Source organism: Lonchura striata, chromosome 8 (genome assembly GCF_050655825.1).
Source record: "Lonchura striata isolate lonStrDom1 chromosome 8, ASM5065582v1, whole genome shotgun sequence".
NCBI classification, from domain to species: domain Eukaryota; kingdom Metazoa; phylum Chordata; class Aves; order Passeriformes; family Estrildidae; genus Lonchura; species Lonchura striata.
In genome coordinates, this window is record NC_140710.1 from 10,853,274 (window position 1) to 10,872,918 (window position 19,645).

General features: G+C 51.8%; 1 protein-coding gene across 16 annotated transcripts in view; it reads right to left on the reverse strand.

The window, feature by feature from the left end:
* Positions 1-4,363: 4,363 nt before the first annotated feature.
* The window catches only part of PTPRF (protein tyrosine phosphatase receptor type F), a 375,339-nt gene continuing 360,057 nt past the window's right edge, over positions 4,364-19,645 (reverse strand). For all 16 annotated transcript variants that reach the window (XM_077785383.2, XM_085585737.1, XM_021528106.3 and 13 more), the window contains 9 exons: positions 14,658-14,777; positions 13,435-13,589; positions 11,879-12,164; positions 10,104-10,282; positions 7,560-7,686; positions 7,211-7,336; positions 6,450-6,604; positions 6,182-6,317; positions 4,364-6,046 (listed from right to left, as the gene is read on the reverse strand). In XM_077785383.2, the coding sequence (XP_077641509.1) occupies positions 5,978-6,046; positions 6,182-6,317; positions 6,450-6,604; positions 7,211-7,336; positions 7,560-7,686; positions 10,104-10,282; positions 11,879-12,164; positions 13,435-13,589; positions 14,658-14,777 (1,353 nt within the window). In that variant the 3' untranslated portion in view covers positions 4,364-5,977. The remainder of the gene's footprint in view (positions 6,047-6,181; positions 6,318-6,449; positions 6,605-7,210; positions 7,337-7,559; positions 7,687-10,103; positions 10,283-11,878; positions 12,165-13,434; positions 13,590-14,657; positions 14,778-19,645) is intronic.

Consider the following 19,645-nt stretch of genomic DNA (forward strand, 5'->3'; position numbering starts at 1 on the left):
GCCTCTTCCCTCCGCCGTCGTAGCCAATCGCTGCCCGCTGCCCTCTTCGCGGCCAATAGGAATTCGCCGGCCGGCAGGGGCTGGCCGGCGAATCAGGAGGCCGGGCGCGGGGCGGTTGCTAGGCAGGCGGGACCAGGCAGTTGCCAGGGAGCGTCGGAGCGGGGCCGCGCCGGGCCGCCCTCAGCCCGCGCAGGCACGGCGGGGGCAGCGTCCCGGTCCCGCCCGCATCCCGCCCGCATCCCGCCCGCATCCCACCGCTCCCCTCCTGCATCCCACCGCTCCCCTCCTGCATCCCGCCCGCATCCCGCCCGCATCCCACCGCTCCCCTCCTGCATCCCGTCCGCATCCCGCCCGCATCCCACCGCTCCCCTCCTGCATCCCACCCACTCCCCGCCACCGGGCCCGGGGGGTGCCGCCGGGTGAAACTGATCCCTGTCCAGCGGGCGCTCGGTGGAGCTAACCCCGGGTTCGTGGGCGCCGCAGTGAGCGGGTGAGTTTCGGGCGCGGAGCGGTGACACACAGCAAGCGTGTGCCAGCCGAGCACATGAACCCCGCTAATTACACTCCTACAGTTTCCGTGTGTAAACAAAGCCAGAGTAGAATTTGATACTTCGCAAACGCTTGGCAGCGCAGGCAGACTGAGGCTGGAGCAGCAGCAGGCCCGGCCCACGCCAGGGCGCTTGGCCAGCGCAGCCCGGGCATTAGAAACGCGGAGAAGCGGCGCTGCAGCCAGCGGATGTTGCCAATAATCCGCCACCGTTCGTGTCGGGGACTGGCACCTGACAGCACGGCTTTAGCTGCAAATGCCTTTGAGTGTGTACAGGGCCGAGTGCTTAACAAACCCCGCCTAGGGACACTGACCTCTCCTTGGCTGGGACTGGCTGCGATTTTCAGACTCTGCTGTGCTAAATGCATTCTAAATCTCTAAGTGCCAGGGAGCAACCTTGAAAGTAAGCACAACACACCTGAAAAAGCTCATAGCTATCCTCAGAGACCACACTTGGTCCCTCATGCCTAAATAAAACCTTAATTTCACCCTGTTTCTCCTAAATACGTGTTTCTTTTGCTGTCATGCTACAGGCAGGCAGCAGCCCAGAAAGGCCTGACAAAACACCACTCCAACACAGGTTTTCCCTGTCTGCTGTCTCCCTGACCTGCTCCGATCCTGAATTGCTGGGTATACACAGACCAAACCCCCAAAGTGAATTACAGCACCAGCAGGTACGACACACAGTCTCCTATAAAAAGTCAAACAACTGTCAGGTAACAGTTTTGAGACAAATTGCATTTCTAGCCTTTCTGGTGGCTTGGCAGCTGCACTTGTCATCCTTTAGTCAAGAAACACCAACTTTCTATTACCATAGACTCACAGAATGGTTTGAGTTGCAAAAGACCTTGAAGATTATCTTGTTCCATACTCCTGCACTGGACAGGGATACTTTCCACTAGACCAGGTTGCTCAAAGTCCCATCCAACCTTGCCTGGAACATTTCCAGGGATGAGGCATCCTTAAGTTCTCTGGGCAATCTGTTTCAGTGCCTAAACACCCTTGTAGGGAAGAGTTTCTTCCTTACATCTAATCTAATCCTTCCTTCTTCTGAGTTCAAAGCCATTCCCCCTTGTCCTATCACTACAGGCCCTTGTGAAAAATCCTGCTCCAATTCCATCCTTCGGCACAGGAAATTGTGTAAGATCTCCCCAGAGCCTTCACTTTTCCAGGCTGAGCAGCCCCAGCTCTCTCAGCCTGTGTTTGGGTTCCCAGAGCTGGACACAGTGCTCCAGGTGGGGTCTCAAAAGGGCAGAATCACCTCCCTTTCCCTGCTGCCCTCAGGAGACACAAGTCAGCCTTTTCAAGATGACAAGTGGCAGAATGTTCCTGTGAGCAGAAATGTGTAGGCACGGAAGCTCAATAACCTGTAATTGTTACTGGAGACTGAGATTGCTTATTATAAGTGGCAAAAGGACAACTATGAACTTTTAATTGGGAGGATCAGTATTGTTCCTGCCCTCAGAAATGAACAGGTCAAACAGGAAAAAAAGGAGAAAAGAGGGGAAAAAAAGTCACTCTAAACTAAGAAAAGTAACAAATGAAAATGGCAATTTTGCTGAGGACAAGAAATTCCAAGGACTGTGGGGGAAGAAGTTGCCAAGCTACTGTGCATTCTGCTCAGATTTTTTCAGTGTTACAGCTATTTCTTTTTCCTTATTTAACAATTATTTTGCCTTTGAAAAACATTTAAAGCAATGGTATCCCAAAGGAATAGCGCTTGGTCAGGATGTTATTTGGAGTAGCTGATCATTAAAGGTCTCCTCTAACTCAAACTACTCCATGATCCTGTGAGTTAATATCACTAGGAGGCAAGCCAAGCTTGGGCAGTGCCTGCACAGCTCCTGCTACAAGCATCAATGGTATGCATAAAAAATATGAAAATAGAAAGGGCAGAAGGGCACCTCAGTGCCCAGAAATTCACCTTTGATTGGCTGCCATTTAGCTGCTGTCCCACCTGCCAAACTGTGGCTTTTACAGAGGTGCTTATCTGAAGCTGCATCGGGGCTACCTGGTAAAACTAAGGAATGGAAAATTTTTACCAGGGAAAAAAAAAAAAACAGCAATAATAGCCCAGCTCCATTGCTCAGTGCAAATATGGTTGGTCCGTTTGAGACTCTAAATAGAAGAAGCTGAAGTGTCTTACAGCACAATCTCCAGACAATTCCCTTCAGATCTGGAGCACAGTGTGCTACTGAAACCAGAGGGTGGGAAAAGTCTCAAGCTGATACCAGAGAAAATGAGGCAAAAAAAATAAAGCCAGCTGTGGTAAATCCTTTCTAGCTGGGAAAAGCTGATCAGTGCAGCTCAGGAATGTCAGTACCAAGCCCTGGGAGGAAGCAGGGTGGCTCTGCCTGGAGTGTGGCACCAGCTGTAGTGCTGGCTCAGAGGGCAGATCAGGCTGGCATTGCTGTTTATCCACCATGCACCATGGTTTTTTATTCCCCTTTTATTTTAATAAACATGTTATTCTTTGTACATTCCATGCTGAAGTTCTTCACCCTTTCTTTTGCCTCCTTGTGCTTCCACTCAGTCCACAGACAAGCCCACAGGTGGGGAATGAAGTGCAAAGTGTTCCTGGACAAGGAGAAAGGAGGTCCATGCTCATGTGCATATATGTAAGTGTTATGGCAACTTCTGGTGAGAATGTCTGCATTCAAGGCTGTACATAGACTAAGGCTTTGTGCTGCTCATGTGGCAATGGCTGGTGGCAGAGCTCAGTGAGTGGCAGAAGCACTGTCACCATCTGTAGTTTGGCAGCACAGCCCGAGCACTGCTGCTGCAGCACAGGCAGGTGCTCAGTGCCCATCTCCCCGCTGGCTGGCTGCTGACAGTGAGCGTGGTGCCCTTCCTCCCCAGACACACCGTGTGTGAGCAGGTGTTCCCTTGGCTGTGCCACTCTGCCACCCTGGGCCCTGACAGTGATGACAAGCATCCCCTGCCAGCAACACTGGCATGTGCCCACACACACAGCAAAGCAGTGTAGTAAGAATGAGCCAGGCAAGGGGAAGACATTTCTGCATCTGGCACCTACGTAGGAACTGGGCTGGGCTGGCAGGGAACACTGTGTGTGACCGAGCTCCAGTGGTCTCTAAGCAATCACTATGGTGCCCATAGCCACACTCATCAGAACGCCATGCACTCCCACCCACCGTGGACATGCTGGCCAGGGTACATCTGGCTCCCTTGGGAAGGATGGAAATACCATGGGGCCCTGATCCATGTGGTTCTGCCCCTTGCAGTGGCTTTCCCCGCACACACCTGTGCTGTGTGCAGGTGCTGATGTCTCCAGGAGCAGACACTTTTTGCTTTGCGGTGCACACATGGGCAGGGCTGGCCTGGGCTGTCCACACAGAGCAGGCAGGGCTGCCAGCCTGGGCAGGGGTTTCACACCTGAACAAAGGAGTGCTGCTCTGCAGTCAGGGGCCATGTGACAGCTTTACTGCTGAGCACTGAGTACACGACTGTGCTCAGTGCTATAGAGCAGTGTTATTGCAATGTCCAGGAGGTTGGCAACGATTGGTATTGCCACCAAAACCATCACCACTGACCCCTCTCTTTCCTGCATGTCTAGCCAGCCAGTGTACTCTCATACAACTGTAGGTGGGAAGGAGGCGAGCACACACATGCACAAAGGGAATTGTCACAGAAAGTCTCCAAGCTCCCTGTGGGCACAGGGTCCCTGAAGAAAGTGCGACACACTCATGGCTGGGATATACCTGTGGGAAAAACCTGCCCCAGGCTGAGGAGTGTACCCACTGCCAAAGGATTCTATGGCCTCTGCTTATTGCAGAAGAAACAGACAGGAAAGCCAGCTTGTATGAAACCCAATTATTCAAATTTATTAACATCAAGAATTATGCAATGATGCTGTAGATTTTTTTTTATTAACAAATAGAAAACAGACTGTATACAACAGTGACCCCTACAGCACTATGCATCCACAAGGTAAAAATGAATGTGTCCTCCAACATCACCAACCCTGGATTGCTGATTTCAACGTAGCTTGGATTCTTAACATTCGGAATACATGTGATAATACAATTAGATACCCTTCCACCACCTTTATTCATAACTCAATGCACTCAAAAGTGGGCTGCTCACTCCCCATCTTTAGTGCAAGCATGATATAATAAGGAGTATTAATATATAGTACCATTAAATTAAGTCCAGTAGTCTTGCCACATTGGTTCATTAGAACATCCTGAAGTAGCGGAAAGTACAATATTCTAGTGACTCTTAACATTTGCAGGATAGCAGAAATCATAGATACACCCAACCTCTGAAGCCATGTGTACTCCCCTCCCCTTCCCTTCCCTGCAGTACCCTGCTTCCAAAGTGAGATGGTCCAGCTCTGCTGTGGATCAGCTGGGCTTGTGCTCCTTGCCTTTGTCAATGCTCTGACGTGCTCCACTGGTGAGAGGTGACGGGATGGTGCTTGCACGCACAGAACCGTGGGTTTAACACAAAGGGCCATGTCTTGCTCTTTCCATCCCCTCCCTGGGGAACTGTGGGACCCCCTCACTACTCCTTCCCCCTTTCCAGCAAGACACACAAAAAGAGGTTCCAATGCCTGGAGCCCGGGATTTCGGGTCTCTCACAAACAAGGTGACGACAACTCACGTCATATCAGAATCTGCCAATACACACAGTCACTGGATTGGTTGAACACGTATTGTAATATGACTGAACAGTTTCCAGCTGACAAAGGGACGCTTCTCTGGCGACCCCATATGCCCTCCCAAACCCAAACCTACTAAGGAAATAATGGGGGTGGGGAGAAGACTAAAAAAATAATTGGTAGCTTAGGTCCAGTTCCATGAAATTTCATATTCTACAGAAGATTAAAAAGCCTATGGGGAATGGAGATGGGCAGGAACCACAAGCCAGCTGCTGCAAATTACCAAGGAAGCTGCACTAAAATGGGCAGAACCAGCAGTGACTGGGCTGAAATAAACACAGGGCAGTAAAAAATGTAAAAGCAAAAGGAAATTAAAAAACAAAACCCAACTCCCAAAGGTTTGGCGGGTCCAGTTCTGCTTGGGCAAAACATTAAGACTTGCAAAAAATAAAAAATAAAGAGAGAGAAGATTATAAAAACCACTATTAACTATTTTACATGTTTAAAAAAAAGGATCCCATTCCACCCACCTAAAGCCTTGCTGTGAAATGCAGTCGGCATGAGAGAGGGTGAGAGATGCACATGAGCAGAAATTCAGCCAGAGACTGGAAATGCTTTTGGAGTCGGATTCCCTCATTTGGCGCTGGGGCTAAGTTCCTAAATGCCGTGGTCAAAACTGGTTGGCGTGGAGGTCTGCTGCCTGGGCAGTGCCTCCACCTGTACAGAAGGACTGAGGAATGGGCGGCTCTGGCTCAGAGAGACCCATCTCCACTCCTAGACATCCCCACCGCGACTGGAGGAAAGCACTGTTACGTTGCATAGTGGTCGAAGCTGCCAAGGTACTCCAGTGCGGCTCTGTAGCACAGCTGGTACTGGTCCTGCAAGGCAGCAACGAGGGAAACATGAGCAGTGGGGACACAAGGACAGTGGGCTGTAGGGTCCAACACCCACAGACTTCAGGCCCCTCCCTTCTCCCACAGATCTCCACTGCCATGAACAGGAGGGGAGCTCACCTCTGTCTGCACCATGGCTGGTCGCTGTGTCCGCAAGGTCTTCACCATCTGGAACATGTCCACCACGCCCTCGTAGCGCATCCTCTCCAGCACAATGCTGAGTGTGATGAACACGCCAGTGCGCCCAACCCCAGCACTGCACAGGGAGCAAGAGGGGCCACTGTAAGTCCTGCCAGCCCCAGAAAGGCTCTGCAGAGCTCCTAGGAGTGCTGCAAGCTGCTCCTGGAGCACAGGGACCTGTTCACTGGGGTGAGGCTGCAGTCCTTACCTGCAGTGCACTGTGATGGGCCCATCCTGCCCGAACTGCTCCTTGGTCTTGTGCACCTGCCCAATGAAGTCAATGAAACCCTCTCCTGTCTTTGGCACTCCCTGCTCAGGCCAGTCTGTGAACTGGAACTGGCGGATGGTCCGTGACTGGCCGTCCTGCAGGGAGAGGGGCGTTAGATGTGAACCATCAGTGAGGGCCTGATCTCACTCCCCTCAGTGCTGGTGCTCTGACCTGCTCTCAGACCCCCTGAACCAGGCCAGGTGAGAAGGTGCACAGGCCACAGATGAGCCCGGGCAGATAATTTGCTGCATGTTTGGGACCTGTCTCTGTTCTCCCATGTTCACCCCAGCGTAGCTCAGTGTAGCTGAGCTGGGCTTTGGACCCCTACAGGGTCCATGGGTCAGTGTTTGGGGCCCAGCTCCAGCCTAGAATCATTTTTACTGTAACACAAGGGCCCTGTGCCCAGTCAGATGCTGCACACATGCACTGTGTTAAATGCTTGCTCAAGTGAGCAGCACAGGCAAGGCAGGGTCTGGTGCTGACAGGGATCCCTGAGCTGTTCATGGGGCTGACACAGCTGGCAGGGCAGGACCTGTGAAGAGAGGAGCAGAACGTGGTGGGCAGCAGCCCTTTCTGCCTGCAGTGCAAGGCAGCATTTGCTTTCCCGTTTCTCCAGGAGCTGTTGCGTACCCCCTTGACTGGCCTGGGTAGGGCAGAGGCATGAGAGGCAGAGGAGCTGGGGAGCCAGCAGATGCACTCACCCTGGCATCCGTCACCTTGAACTCCCGGAGGATGTACTGTGGCATGTTGTACTCTGCCATGGGGTCCACCACAAAGTACTGGTACCGGGCAGAGCGCTCTGCAGGCCAGTACTGATGGCACTTCTCCTGTGGATGAGGAGAGCAGGTTAAGACATCAGCACTGACAAGCTGCTGCTCCTTCCTCCCGCTCCCTGGGCACCTATGTGGTTCTGGGGCCACAGGGTCAGCTACCACACAGTGGGGGGCTCACCCAGAGCGAGTGGTGCCAAACACAGCCTGGGGTGAGCCAAGAGCGTGTGCCCACAGACAGCAGCCCACAGCCCCCTTCTCCCCACAGCAGGACTCGTACCCGGCCCATCTCACGCAGCTTTGTCAACATCACCACAATGGTGGAGTCGTGCTCCCAGAGCATCCGCCAGAAATCCTCCGTGGTCTCGGCCAGTGGTCCCTGCGTGGCGATGTAGGCCTTCTGCTGCCTGTGACAAACATAGTGGTGCTCAGAGCAGCTCCTCAGAGATGGGCAGCAGCTGCTTCTGGGGGCTGCTGGGCTGGGTGAGCTGGAGGCAGGGCCCCATGGTACCAGGGAGCAAGTCTGACAACCCAGCTGTAGGAAGAACCATGGGCTCTGGGAGAGAGGTGAGCCGGTCCAGCACTTATCTTCTAAGCGCTCCCCCAGACACAGTGAGCATGACATGGAGGATCCAGAAAAGCTCTTAGTCCTTGCTAGGGTGACGGTATCCCCAGCCCAGCCTCTTGCTGCTTCTTGTCTCCAGTGCTGCTGTTGCACTGAGAGCCCTCTTGGCACCCAGGCCCCCACTAGCAGGCTGCCAGCACCCACCTGGGCTGGAAGGAAAGTGTGCTTGGGGATGATCCCAGCAGCAACCCTGTGTTCCTGCACTTTTACTCTCTGCAGTACCCACAGTCCTTCCCACTGCATGGAAAAACACAGAGCAGCTGATCCAGGTCACCTGGATTACACACTCCAGACAGTAACAAGGGCACTGTGGAAACCATGAATAGAGTTTTATCTGCTTTTCTAAAAGCTTCAGATTTGTTCTTGGTTGCACTGCCAACCAGAGCACCTCTCCTAATTTTCTGTGCAACCTGCCCCAGAGTAGCCCCCACCCTGAAGAAAGCCCCTTGGTGCTTTGGACTCGGCTCTGGCACGCCGGTACCGCGGCTCCCTGTGCTCCAGCCTGGCACAGCAGAGCCCGGGCTGGCTCCACCACTGCGCGGCGCTGGAGCCCGCGGGACCGGGGCCGGCTTCTTCCCTCCTGCTTTCCTCCCTCCGTTCTGCCTGCATCCCTCTGCTGGTGCTAAATTAATGAACGTGCTGCAGGGCAGCTGAAACGTGCGGGATGCAGACAGGGGCTGCTTCAAGGTGGATTTATAACACATCGTAAAAAACAGGGAATGGGGATGCAGAACGAAGTGAAAAAGCTAATAAAGATGCAGCATCAGTGATACTGCAGGACCTTGGGCCAACTGATTTCTTTAGGCAACTAGAAGAATGCTGGTTCAAAGGAAGGGATGGGAAGAGATAACAGAACTTGGGGATAGGGTAAGTAGCACATGAAACGGTACCACCTGCTGTGATGGCAGTCCTCTCTGTCCCTCTGTAGCATCACCAAGAGGCAAAGCCAGTGTTGTTCTCCATCAGCTCTGGAGCCAGGACAGTGGCTGCATCCATCTGTCAGACTCAGGCTGCAGCCAGGCAGCCGCCTTAATGACTGGTGGTGGATGGCTCTGTGCCACACAAGCAGGATGTAGTGGAGGTTCCCTCTGCTCCGTGACAGCTTTTCTCCAGCCCCTTCATTCCTCCCCATTACTCAGTCCCACCCTGAAGGAGCCTGGGTTATTTCAGTTTTCCTGTGTTGGGATGCTCTCACAGCTCCTTTTGCTCTTTGTCTACTCTTACCTCCATGCAGCCCTTCTCCCTGGGAACTCTTGCTGTGCTCAGCTGCTGGAGCAGCGACAAGGCACGGGCTGCTGGCCTTGCTGCACCTACATTTGTTCCCTTTGGCAGTGCCTTTTTCATCTGGGAGGTTACCAGCACAAAAGAGGCAGGTGGGCAAAGCCAAGCTGGAAGGGACCTGTGCCACATCTATCATTGCATCCCGCGCTCCAGCACTGATGATGGTGCATGTGAGGGATGACCTTACAAGAGACGGTGCACAGACAGATGACACGAACAGGCCTTTTATGTGAATCATTGTGATTTGGTTTGGATTATTGTCTAGGGGTTGGTTGGGAAAGGGATGTGGCCACTGGGCTGTTCTCTCCAGGTATTTTGCATCTGAGAATGAGACGTCAACAGACAGATACAGAAAACTTAAGCATTACTGCCCCACTAGATCTTAATTTGTGCTTTCTGAACTGTGTTCTGGAGAGAGTAGCCTGGTGATGGGCTTCCCAGTGTCCAGCACCAGCCCTGCCTGAGGATCCAGACTCTTCCCAAAATCAAGACATGAACAAACCTTGAGCTGCTCCCTGGATCAGCTGCTCAGTGGAAGCACACTCCTAACTCTAGTTGCTACAGCAGGGAGGCAGGTCTGAGTTAAGTACTGTAGATATAAAACACAAGCCAAGGGATGCCTACCAGAATATCCTATAAAAACCTCCCCAGGAGCCAACACAGCCTGCCACTCCAGCCATGTGGGCATCTGTCTACTGCAACACAAGCCAGCCTGGCAGCGCTCACTCACAGGCAGTCTTCACATATTGTAACTACACACTGCAGTGTCTGAGAAAATGGAAATAGATAAAACGCAGCAAAGTGGTCCCTGGCCCACCTCAGGCAGTCAGGACCAGTCCCTGGGAAAGAAAAGGCAGCTTTGCCTGGGTTTCCAATAAGGCAGGACAAGCTGGCAGAGCCACCCAAGGTAATTCTCACCTGTAGCCGTCTATGAAGCTGGCATTGATGTAATCAGAGCCCTCGACACCCCGGATGGGCTGCAGGCAGACTCTTGTCAGCTCATACGGCATGATGTTCACGAGGCGGTTCTTGAATTTGTTGCATGGGAGGTTGGCACTGATGAAACGTGAGGTATGTGCTTTAGAATTGGCCAGCATCTGAAAGAGGAGGAGACACATCAGATCCCTGCTGGGAATGCAGCAGTCTGGGGCAGAATCGGGATCCTGGCACTAGTCAGGTAGTGCAGTGGAGGCCCAAAGCAGCTCTCTGACACACAGAAGCTTTGTACCTCTCTGAGCCAGAGGTGTATGCTTGGTGGTGGCAGGGAAGCAAAGCTTTTCCTCTTCCAACAATGTCTTGCTATTTACTTCTCACCCCAGAAGAACCCAAGAAAATGTGAGAATTGTGACAGTTTTAGGTAAAGAAGATCTGTTTTGGGTTGCTGTGAGACATTTTATGGCTCTCTTTGAGTCTTGTAAACTGGAGTCACGGTAAATGTGTTACTTAGAATCAAACAGAAGTCACTCTTCCCCCCCCCAGCTTTTTTTTTTTTTTTTAAAATTTTCCTTCCCCAAAAGACTGCCTCCAGCGTCTCCAGAACCATCCTTCTCACTATGAGTGGCAACTTGACCTCAGCAGAGGATCTCTGCAGGGGGACAGGGTTGCTCTCTGGGGAGCAGTGCAGCCATGGGATGCCCTCCCATATCCTGCTCCCCAGGGTTTCCCATGCAGTGGACACTGCCAGGGCAAAGAGAGGGGCAATTTCATTACTGTTCTCAAGTGACCTTTGGAGAAATGGAAGGAAAGTAAAATTTTGTCTTTCTTACAACAGAATTGCTTGAGTTGAGCATAATTCTGTGGCTCTCCTGAGGAGTTTTTCAGTGTGACCACGAGACACTCAGGCAGCATGTTTTACTGTCCCAACCCCAGGATACCACAAGCTCTGATAACCACACAACAGAGCTTCTCAACTATTCCCAGTTTACATGGAAATTCAATATTTTTCCTCTCCTGCTCCTCTGTCACTTGGAGGTAATCTCCAGGGTGAAGGTGTACTGCTGCAGTTCATTTCACAGCCTGCATGGTCTGCTGCCTCCCTGCATGAGCTATATTCCTCTGCAAGAGTTCACTGGACTAATGCACCTCATCTGAGAATATGGGCACTTAACAGAGCTCACTTCAGCTCCAAGGTTGTAATAAATATCTGCAGCTGGCATATACAGATACAGGCAGAAAAATGTGGGCTTGGCTTCTTAAAAATGGTGCGCCTTAAAAACACTGCCTTCCCCAATTCTAGACAGTGAGGCTTGGTGTTGAGGTGGTTAAAAGATTACAGAGCTCAGCATTGAAGAAATGAGACCAGAAATGTCTCACATATTTAAATTGGAGCTGTTTCCAGACAAGTTGTTCACAGTAACATCAATTATCACTAACATGATATGCATCTGATTTCAGATGCAGCTCCTGCCGCACAGTGAACCTAGAGCAGAATGTGCTGCTGGGAACTGCACATCCATCTGCCTTTTATATCATCCCCAGAAGCTGACGATCCAGGGGGGACCATGGCCGACACAAGCTTTACAATTCAAATGTATTTTAAATCACTGCCTACCTGCTTTAGAAACACACAAAAGAATACCTGTCTGTAATGATCCATAGCCCACTTCTCCCAACCCCTGGACGAGCGGCCCATGGAGTTCTGTGGGCAGAGACAGGGCACGAGAGAAGTGGGGTGCTGGGGCTCTGCCACCAACCTTGAATTCCAGCTCCATTTCAGTAACGCTCTCGCCTGGTGGCACCTGGGTCAGCTTCTGGATGTGGGCGAAGAGGTTGCGCGCGGGCACCTCGGTATTGCCGCACGTGGCGGCCTCCAGCAAGGCCTCGTGGATGAAGATGTACTGGTCCTCTGTCTGCACCATGTAGTTGCGCTGGGAGCGCATGCACGTCACGTGGCCGTAGATGTCCACGGTCTTCTCGTGCTTCATCCGCTCCAGCATGGCGTCGATGACAATGAAGCAGCCGGTTCGGCCCACGCCAGCACTGCAGGAGCAGAGCACACGCTCTGAGATGACACGGTCTCCTACAGATGTCACACAAGCTCTAACAGTGCTTAAGAGTCACCCAGACTTAGGGCACACAAAAGGGGAGTAAAGGTTGCTCTCTATGAGCAAAGCTTCGGACAGGAAGTGACAGGAGGAGCGAGGGAGAAGCACTGGAGAATGTGAGAGGTTCCTCAGCCTTTCTGCTGCCCCCCTTTCACTGCTGGAGTGGAAACTACATGGTGTCACCCTGCTGATCCCTGAGGTGGCTGGCAGCCCCTCCACAAGTGAAGGAGAAATGTGCTTAACAGGCAGGAGAGTGACAGCACATGTGTGTATGAAGTCAGAAGACATGAAGAGCAGGCTGGGCCCTAACATCAGTGAAGTCTGTAATTTCCAGCCTGCTTGTCCCCTAACCTGGATCACTGTTTCCTCACCCATAAAACAAGCACGGCCAGCCTGAGAGGGGAAGCAAAAAGCTGAGGTTATGCACGACTGTGCTGAGCCTTCGCTCAAGCACCAAATGCCTTTCCACACCTGTTGGATGGGCAGTAGCAAACCTCAAGCTACTCAAGAGAGCACCCTGAAAACAACAGATACACTTTTGTGACACGTAAACACAGAAATAGAGAGCTAGACATTCCCTCATTTATGGTGCAAGTCATATCCTTAACAGGGCTTTAATATTGCTTGTTTGTGTGTTAATTATACCCCACTACCATCTGAAACAGCATGAAAGAAGAGCATTAAACACTGCTGGTAAGGCGTATGCTGAAACAGCAATGATGGAGTGGTTTGTTCAGTAACAGTCCCCTCTTGGCTGCTACAAATAAATCTTGGCTGTGTAAGATGCTGAGCCTTGGTAGACTAATATTTTGCCTTAAGAGTTGCTGTTCTACCCCATGAAAGAGTGTGGCTGTAAATACTGCATATGAATGTTTGTAGAGGTCACTGCATGCATTTCTGTCAGTGATGTGCATCTGAAGGTACCACCCACTTACGCTGGGCACAGATAATTTAATTTTTAAATGGCACTTGCAGTTTTACAGGAAAATATGTTTTCTGAGGCTCTCCATGTAGCAGTGCTGTTTAATCTTATACAGCAGTATAACAGAAATGCCACCACTGCATTACCACTGCTGGGCCTGTTCTGCTGCCAGCCAAGCATGCAGTGCAGGTTATGCTACCATGAAAGTTTTCCTACAAGAAGGGGAGACTCGACTTTCAGACAGGTTAAAGCTCCTGCAGCCAGAAGGCAAACACAGTCCTACCTGCAATGCACAACCATGGGCCCAGCATCTGTTGGGTTACAGGCCTTGACCCGTCGCAGGAAAGCGAGGATTGGGGTGGGGTATTCTGGGACCCCGTGATCAGGCCAAGCCATGAACTGGAACTGTCTCAGCTCTGTCTTCTCATTGGAGCCATTCTGTCAAAGACAAAGAGGAATTGTTTTGCATGAGAACATCCCATCCCAGTGCAGGAACCCACTGATAGGGCAACAACAGCCACAGGCTCGCAAAGCTCTGTGTGATGAAGCATCTACTGGGCTTTCACCAGTGAAAATCTGGAGGAAAAACACAGGTTTACTGCAAAGCTCCTATACATACAGATGCTCTGTATAAAGGCAGTTTTATAGACAACAGAGCATCTTTGTTGGAGCAGATGGCAGGGAAGGTGAAAGACTTTTCTGCAGAGCACAGGTTCATACTGTATACTCATTGCACGTTCAGGGAAAATGGGCACTGGGCATGGAAGGACTACAGCAGCCAGTTCCCTCCCTGCTCCTCTGCATTGTGATGTCCCTGGGCAGGGTGATCTGCAGGTCAGCAGACCATGCAGGCTGTGACTGCAAACTGCCCTGCTCTTCTCTGGGCTTGGCTGAGTGATCTATGCAGCAAGCAGTAGGACTGCCTGGGTGATGCTGGGGCCTTCCTGAGGCATGAGTGTGTCCCCCTTGAGCACTGGGCTCCTGGCCCAGACTCAGTCATGCACAGAAGCACTTGCTGCAAAGCCTGTCTGCATTGACATGCTGCTGCTGGCACTGCCCCCAGGGATTTCCAAACACTAATGAGGAATGCAGCAGGCAGGAGAAAAGGTTTTATGCTCATGTCAGAAACAGCCCCTCCATTTGCATTATTAGTGACAGGAGTGATAAAAATTCACTGCTTCCCATGTTGTTCCTCTAATGGGAGGACAGCTGCTACCTGTACACTCACCAGAGGCAAGAACAGCCCTGCTCTGGGGCTCATTGCAGAAAGTGCACAGAAGAGCATCAAGTATCCTGGCCAAAGTCCAGTGGTGGCCAGATGCACAAGCTGTAGCTGATCCCCTACTGCCATCCATCTGTGAAACATGGCTCATGTGTGGACTGGTCACATGCCTGGCCAAGCCAGGTACAGCCAGTGGCCACTGCCTGTGGGCCATGGAGCACCCTGCAGCACTGGGAAGCATCTCTGCAATACATGAAGCAGTGACAGCCCAGCCAGTCCCGTACCTTGTACAGCGCAAAGGTGCGGACGGTGTAGGTCGCCAGCTCGACTGTGTCCAGCAGGACCACCTGGATCATCCCATAGGTTTCTGTACCCCGGCTCGGCCAGTACTGGTCACACTTTACCTGCAGGGAGGTGAGAAAAATGGGTCAGTGATTGGCTGCTGGCTGGGGCATCTGGGATGAGAACAGGGCTCTGCCCTTCAAAGAGTAAAGACAGAAATGAGTCATTGGTGGGGGCGGGGAGGGTGTGCTTTAAAATCCAGATTTCTTTCCCCCAGTGTCCCAATCCCCAGCAAAAAGGCAGCACCTGCTGGATCCATTTCCATAAGACTCAGAATCACAAGAATATTCTGAGCTAAAGGGACCCCCAAGGATTATCAAGTCCAACTCTCAAGTGAATAGCCCATATGGGAATTGGAACCACTTTTGGTGTTATTAGCACCATGCCCCGACCAATTGAGCTGATCTCAGTGAGTGGCTACTTGGGTAAAGAGGGATTTTCCTTTTTCCCTGGAGCCATGGGTGGAAGTGGTGAAGGGGGCCAGGCTACCAGACAGAGCAGCAAGAGCAACACCAGATGCCAAGACAGTGAGCAGCAATTCCTAGCAGTGATTTGTGCCTGCTGTAGTTCTTCTCTGCCTCCTGTTTGGTGAGATTGGGAATCTTGGGAATCTTTTCCTGAACCACCCCCTGCCTGAGCTCTACCTAGATGAAGCAGAAGTGGGCAGCTGTGGGATGATGGGAGAAGAGCTAGTGCAGCAGGGAAGAGGAAATGGTGGTTTCTGTGGGCACCGCTCGACTCAAAGAGCAGCTGAGGTGAATGAGATGCAGTCTGTATCCTCACCAGCTCCCAGCTATGCCAGCCTGGCATCTTTGACCCACAGCTGTGGCAGGACAGAGCTGAGTCCAGCACAGTACCCAGCAACAGGCATTACCTTTCCCATAACATCTATAGTCTCCAGGGTGCCCCTGCCAGCATGGCCTTGGGCACAAACCACCCTTGAAGACAGGTGGGACACAGCCCATGCCAAGGCTCCAGCCTGGATGCTGTGTCCACCCTCTCTGCACTGCTGTAGGCTTGAGTGCATTGACCATCACTAAGCAACACCAACCTGCCCCTGTGGCAGGTGGCACATCCCTGAAAATCTACATTTCCCAGGTGTTTCAAAATGTCTCTGCAAGAACAGATGGCAGCTTAGACACACACACATCTTGTTCTCCCTCTGCAAGAAGACACAGATTGAGGCCAAACTGTCCCTTCAGCCCCCTCCTGCAGGCAGCACTGTCCCATCGTGAAAACACTGCTGCTCCCTAGAAACCTCCTGCCTTGCTTCATCCTTATCACCCCCTTCCAACTCTGCAGCCAGAGTGCTTTGAGCTACTGGTCACAGCTTTTGCTGCATCCCACTTGGCAGGCAGCCTAGCACATCCCCAGGGGCCCATCCCTCTGCCCCCTTCACCTCCCTGCACATCACTCCCTGCTCACACGCTGCTGCTCTCCTCCTCCTCTTCACAGTTCAATGTTTGCAAACTACTCCGCCTTTTTTTTTTCCCTGAAGCTCCCTATTTAATTGGCACCCTGAGCATCCCTGTTTCATCTGGTACCTGGCTCCCTCACCCTGCAGAGCCACAGTGCCTGGCTGACTTCATTCCCACCCATGTGTGCCACACCAAAAATGGTTTCCCACCCTAGGAGAGAGGAGTGAATGGAAGATCATCTGTGCTTGTCAAGGAATAGTAAACTTAATTATTAGCAGAATGTGTTTACAGGGGAATGTGTGGGAAGGGAAACAATAAGCTTAATTAGGAATCAATGAAGTCCTGCCTTTTAATTGAAACCACTTGCAGCAAGGTGGGGCTTGTGAGAGCTAAGAGCCCTCATCCTGCACTCTGGCTCTGGAGTGCAGCAATCTGGAGTCGGAGGGATGCATCTCTCCCTGCTTTTTGGGTTCTGCTCACTGTAAGGCCTGCCCTGGCAGAAGTGCCTGGAGTAAGGCTGCTTCATGGGGTACTGCAGGTGCCTGTGCAAGCAGAACGGCTCTGCTGCCTCCTGCCCAGGGTCTCCTGCTGCTTGGACTGCTGTGCTGCCTTGGATCTATGGCAACATGGCAGGCCCTGCACTAATCTCAGGATTCCTCTTCCTCACTTGGCACAGAGCATTTGATGCTGTCAGCACCAGCAACTTGGAGGTCACAAATATTATTTCACAGCTGAACTGATCCCATCCTCATGAGTGGATGGCAGCTGCAGGCTATCTCCATGAGGTCTGAGTTTGTCTTGCCTGGCTTGGGGATGATGTGACCCTCTCTAAGGGAAAGGAGAGCAGCATAGCATCCTGCAAATGCTGGGGACAGCTGCTTGCTGTGTTTTGCAGGGGATGTTTCAGGGGAACAGCACAGCCTGTCCCTGTGCCTGAGCCTACACCTCAGGGACAGCAGTCCCCTCCTGCCACCCACATGCTGCAGGGCTGTGTACTCAAGCACAAAGCAAACTTCAGAGGAGTTTCCTGTGTGGGATAATAGCAATGCCTGGGATGGTAATTGAAAATTATTTATTCATGACCAGATAAGAGTCAGTCACATTTTCTGCCAAATTTACCCATAATGTTTATGCCCCATTTTCAAGCTCTGTAAATTTTATGCTGAAGCCGATGCACTGTGGCACTAAAGCAGATAAGAGATGTTTTCTTCTGGCAGTGCTTGTTTCTCATTAACTTAAGGAGCACAGTAATGTCCTGAACAGCCATTTATTGCAGCTTTGTTGAGTGGCTCCTGTTCCTCCCCTTTGATGCCCTGAGCCCAAGAGCAGCCGGGCACCTCTCTTCAGCTTGAGAGCTGTGCTCTGCCCCTGGCCCAGCTCACAGACTCCAGATGGCACTGCTGTCAGCAAAAAGGCTGGAGTGTCATGTGGCTGCCAGGCTTCTCTTCCCCAGGGCCCTTGAGCACCAGCCTCTTAACATCCCCTCCTGGGGATATGAAATGCCAGGGGGGATCACACTCCGGAGATGGCTGCTTGGTGCTCTGGGTTGGAACAGAACAATCCAAGGCATTGCTGTAGGAGACTCAGCTCTGCCAGGCTCCAGGGGATAGCCCAGGGTAGGAGAAATCCTGCTTTAATACCTCTCTCCTGGCAACACAGCCCGGCAGGGACGCACCACGCTCACAGCTTCGGGAAAGCTAATCTACAATGTGTGTTTCTGAACTGCCACCAAATGATTCTGAAACTGATTGTAAAGCTTTGAAGGCAGCTAAATTGCACAATCCAGCCATTTCTATCCTTTATGTGCTTCTCACTTTGTGAAAACATGAAAAAGGGAGGATGATTTAGACCATCAAGCCAGCTAAAATTGCAGACCATAAAAGCTGATGCTCTTTAAAGATTTTTTTTCCCCTCTGCAGCTCAGGAATCCTTTAAAGCAGAGTCACCCCCACAGGGCTGCCAAGCTGCTGCTGGTCCCGGCTGGCTTATCACAGCAGTGCCGAGGGTGACCTGGGGAGCTCGCCTGGAAAGGCAGCAGAGCCTGCTCTGCACTGGGCAGCTCGCCATGAGGCCTTGCCCACCCCAGGCTCTGCAGCTGGACACTCCTGTGCCTGTGCCAAAGCGCCTGGGCAAGGGGACTGTCAAGCAAGGTCACCCTTGGGTAATGCTGTGATGCCATGTGACTGCCTGGAGCAGCGTTGTCCCACAGCAGTGTGAGCATCAGCAGGCAACAATGCTGCAGGAACCCAAGGGGTTACAGCAGATGAAGTTTGAAGTCTCTGGAGCAGAATGAACTGCAGAATAGTGACTCATGCTGAAAGTTTGGAGCAATGGGCAACGACTGGGATTAGGATCTTCACTGGTCCCAAAAAGGTGTGCTCCCAAGAGAGCTCTACCCCTCACCAAAAGGGCATGAGGAAAAGCAGAGCAGGAAGGTGGCTAAAATCAATCTTGCCTTGGAAGATCATGAAAAAGACAAAAAGAACTCAGAGAGAAAATAATCTCTTGGAAGTCCACATCTCAGCTCCCCACCAGGGCCCTGCTGTGAGGGAATGCCCTGAGACACCTTCAGGGTACAGCAAACACATGCAGGGAAGTCTTTGCTGTGTATCACTGGTTCAACTCAGGAGTGACCAGGTTTCTCCACTGCCTCTCCTGGCAACCTGCCTCTCCCATAGTGCCAGAGAAAACTGCCCACTTCTCATTAGTGCTGGGGATGTGCCAAAGAGGCAGCAGGACACAGGCAGGCAGTGCCAGGGAGCAAATGCAGGGGTCTGGGTCTGGTCAGGTCAGCCTGGAGCCCCTGGGCAGTCTGCCCAATCAGACAGGCTGCCTGAGATTCTCTGAGGGCTCTGGTCACCTCCTGTCCATAACAAGGATTCAATGTCACTAAAAGCCAGACCAAATGCACTGTGTTTTGGACAGGATGATTCGATGGGGTGTGCTGGGGGGAGATAATGTACAGCTCAGCAGCACAGACATTTCAGGCAAAGACAAGTCCCTCTGGGGTCAGAGGAAACCTGTTATCTTCAAGAAACATGCACCTTGGAGTGCCTTGCCATAACTAAGAAGCCTCTAAGTTAAGTGAGTCAAGATTCCAGGCAAGAATTTATTTGGCAACCCAGAAGGGCTTTTCCCCGTTCTTCAAATATATGCTCCATCATTGAAATGTGAAGGCACAAAAAAGTCCCCATATAACCCTTAGCTGCACAGTGCAGTTGAACAGAAGCTTCTGATCTTGCTTAGCCTGTGTGCCAAGCCCTGAGCCAGAGGGCAGGTCAGAATCATTTCCCTGCCTGTTTGGGCTGTGTGGGTGACAGTGGCCATTGGACAGAACAGGCAGGGCCCTGCAGCAGGAAGCACAGTGCAAAGCAGGGGCTGGATCTCTAGAGACAGCTCATCTTCAAGGAATGCTCTTTCTTCCCTGCAGGCTGTAGGGCATTTGAAGATGCCAGGAAACCCATCAACAATGCCTGTTTTTTGCACATTAGGGAAAGCAGATCTGTTTTGCC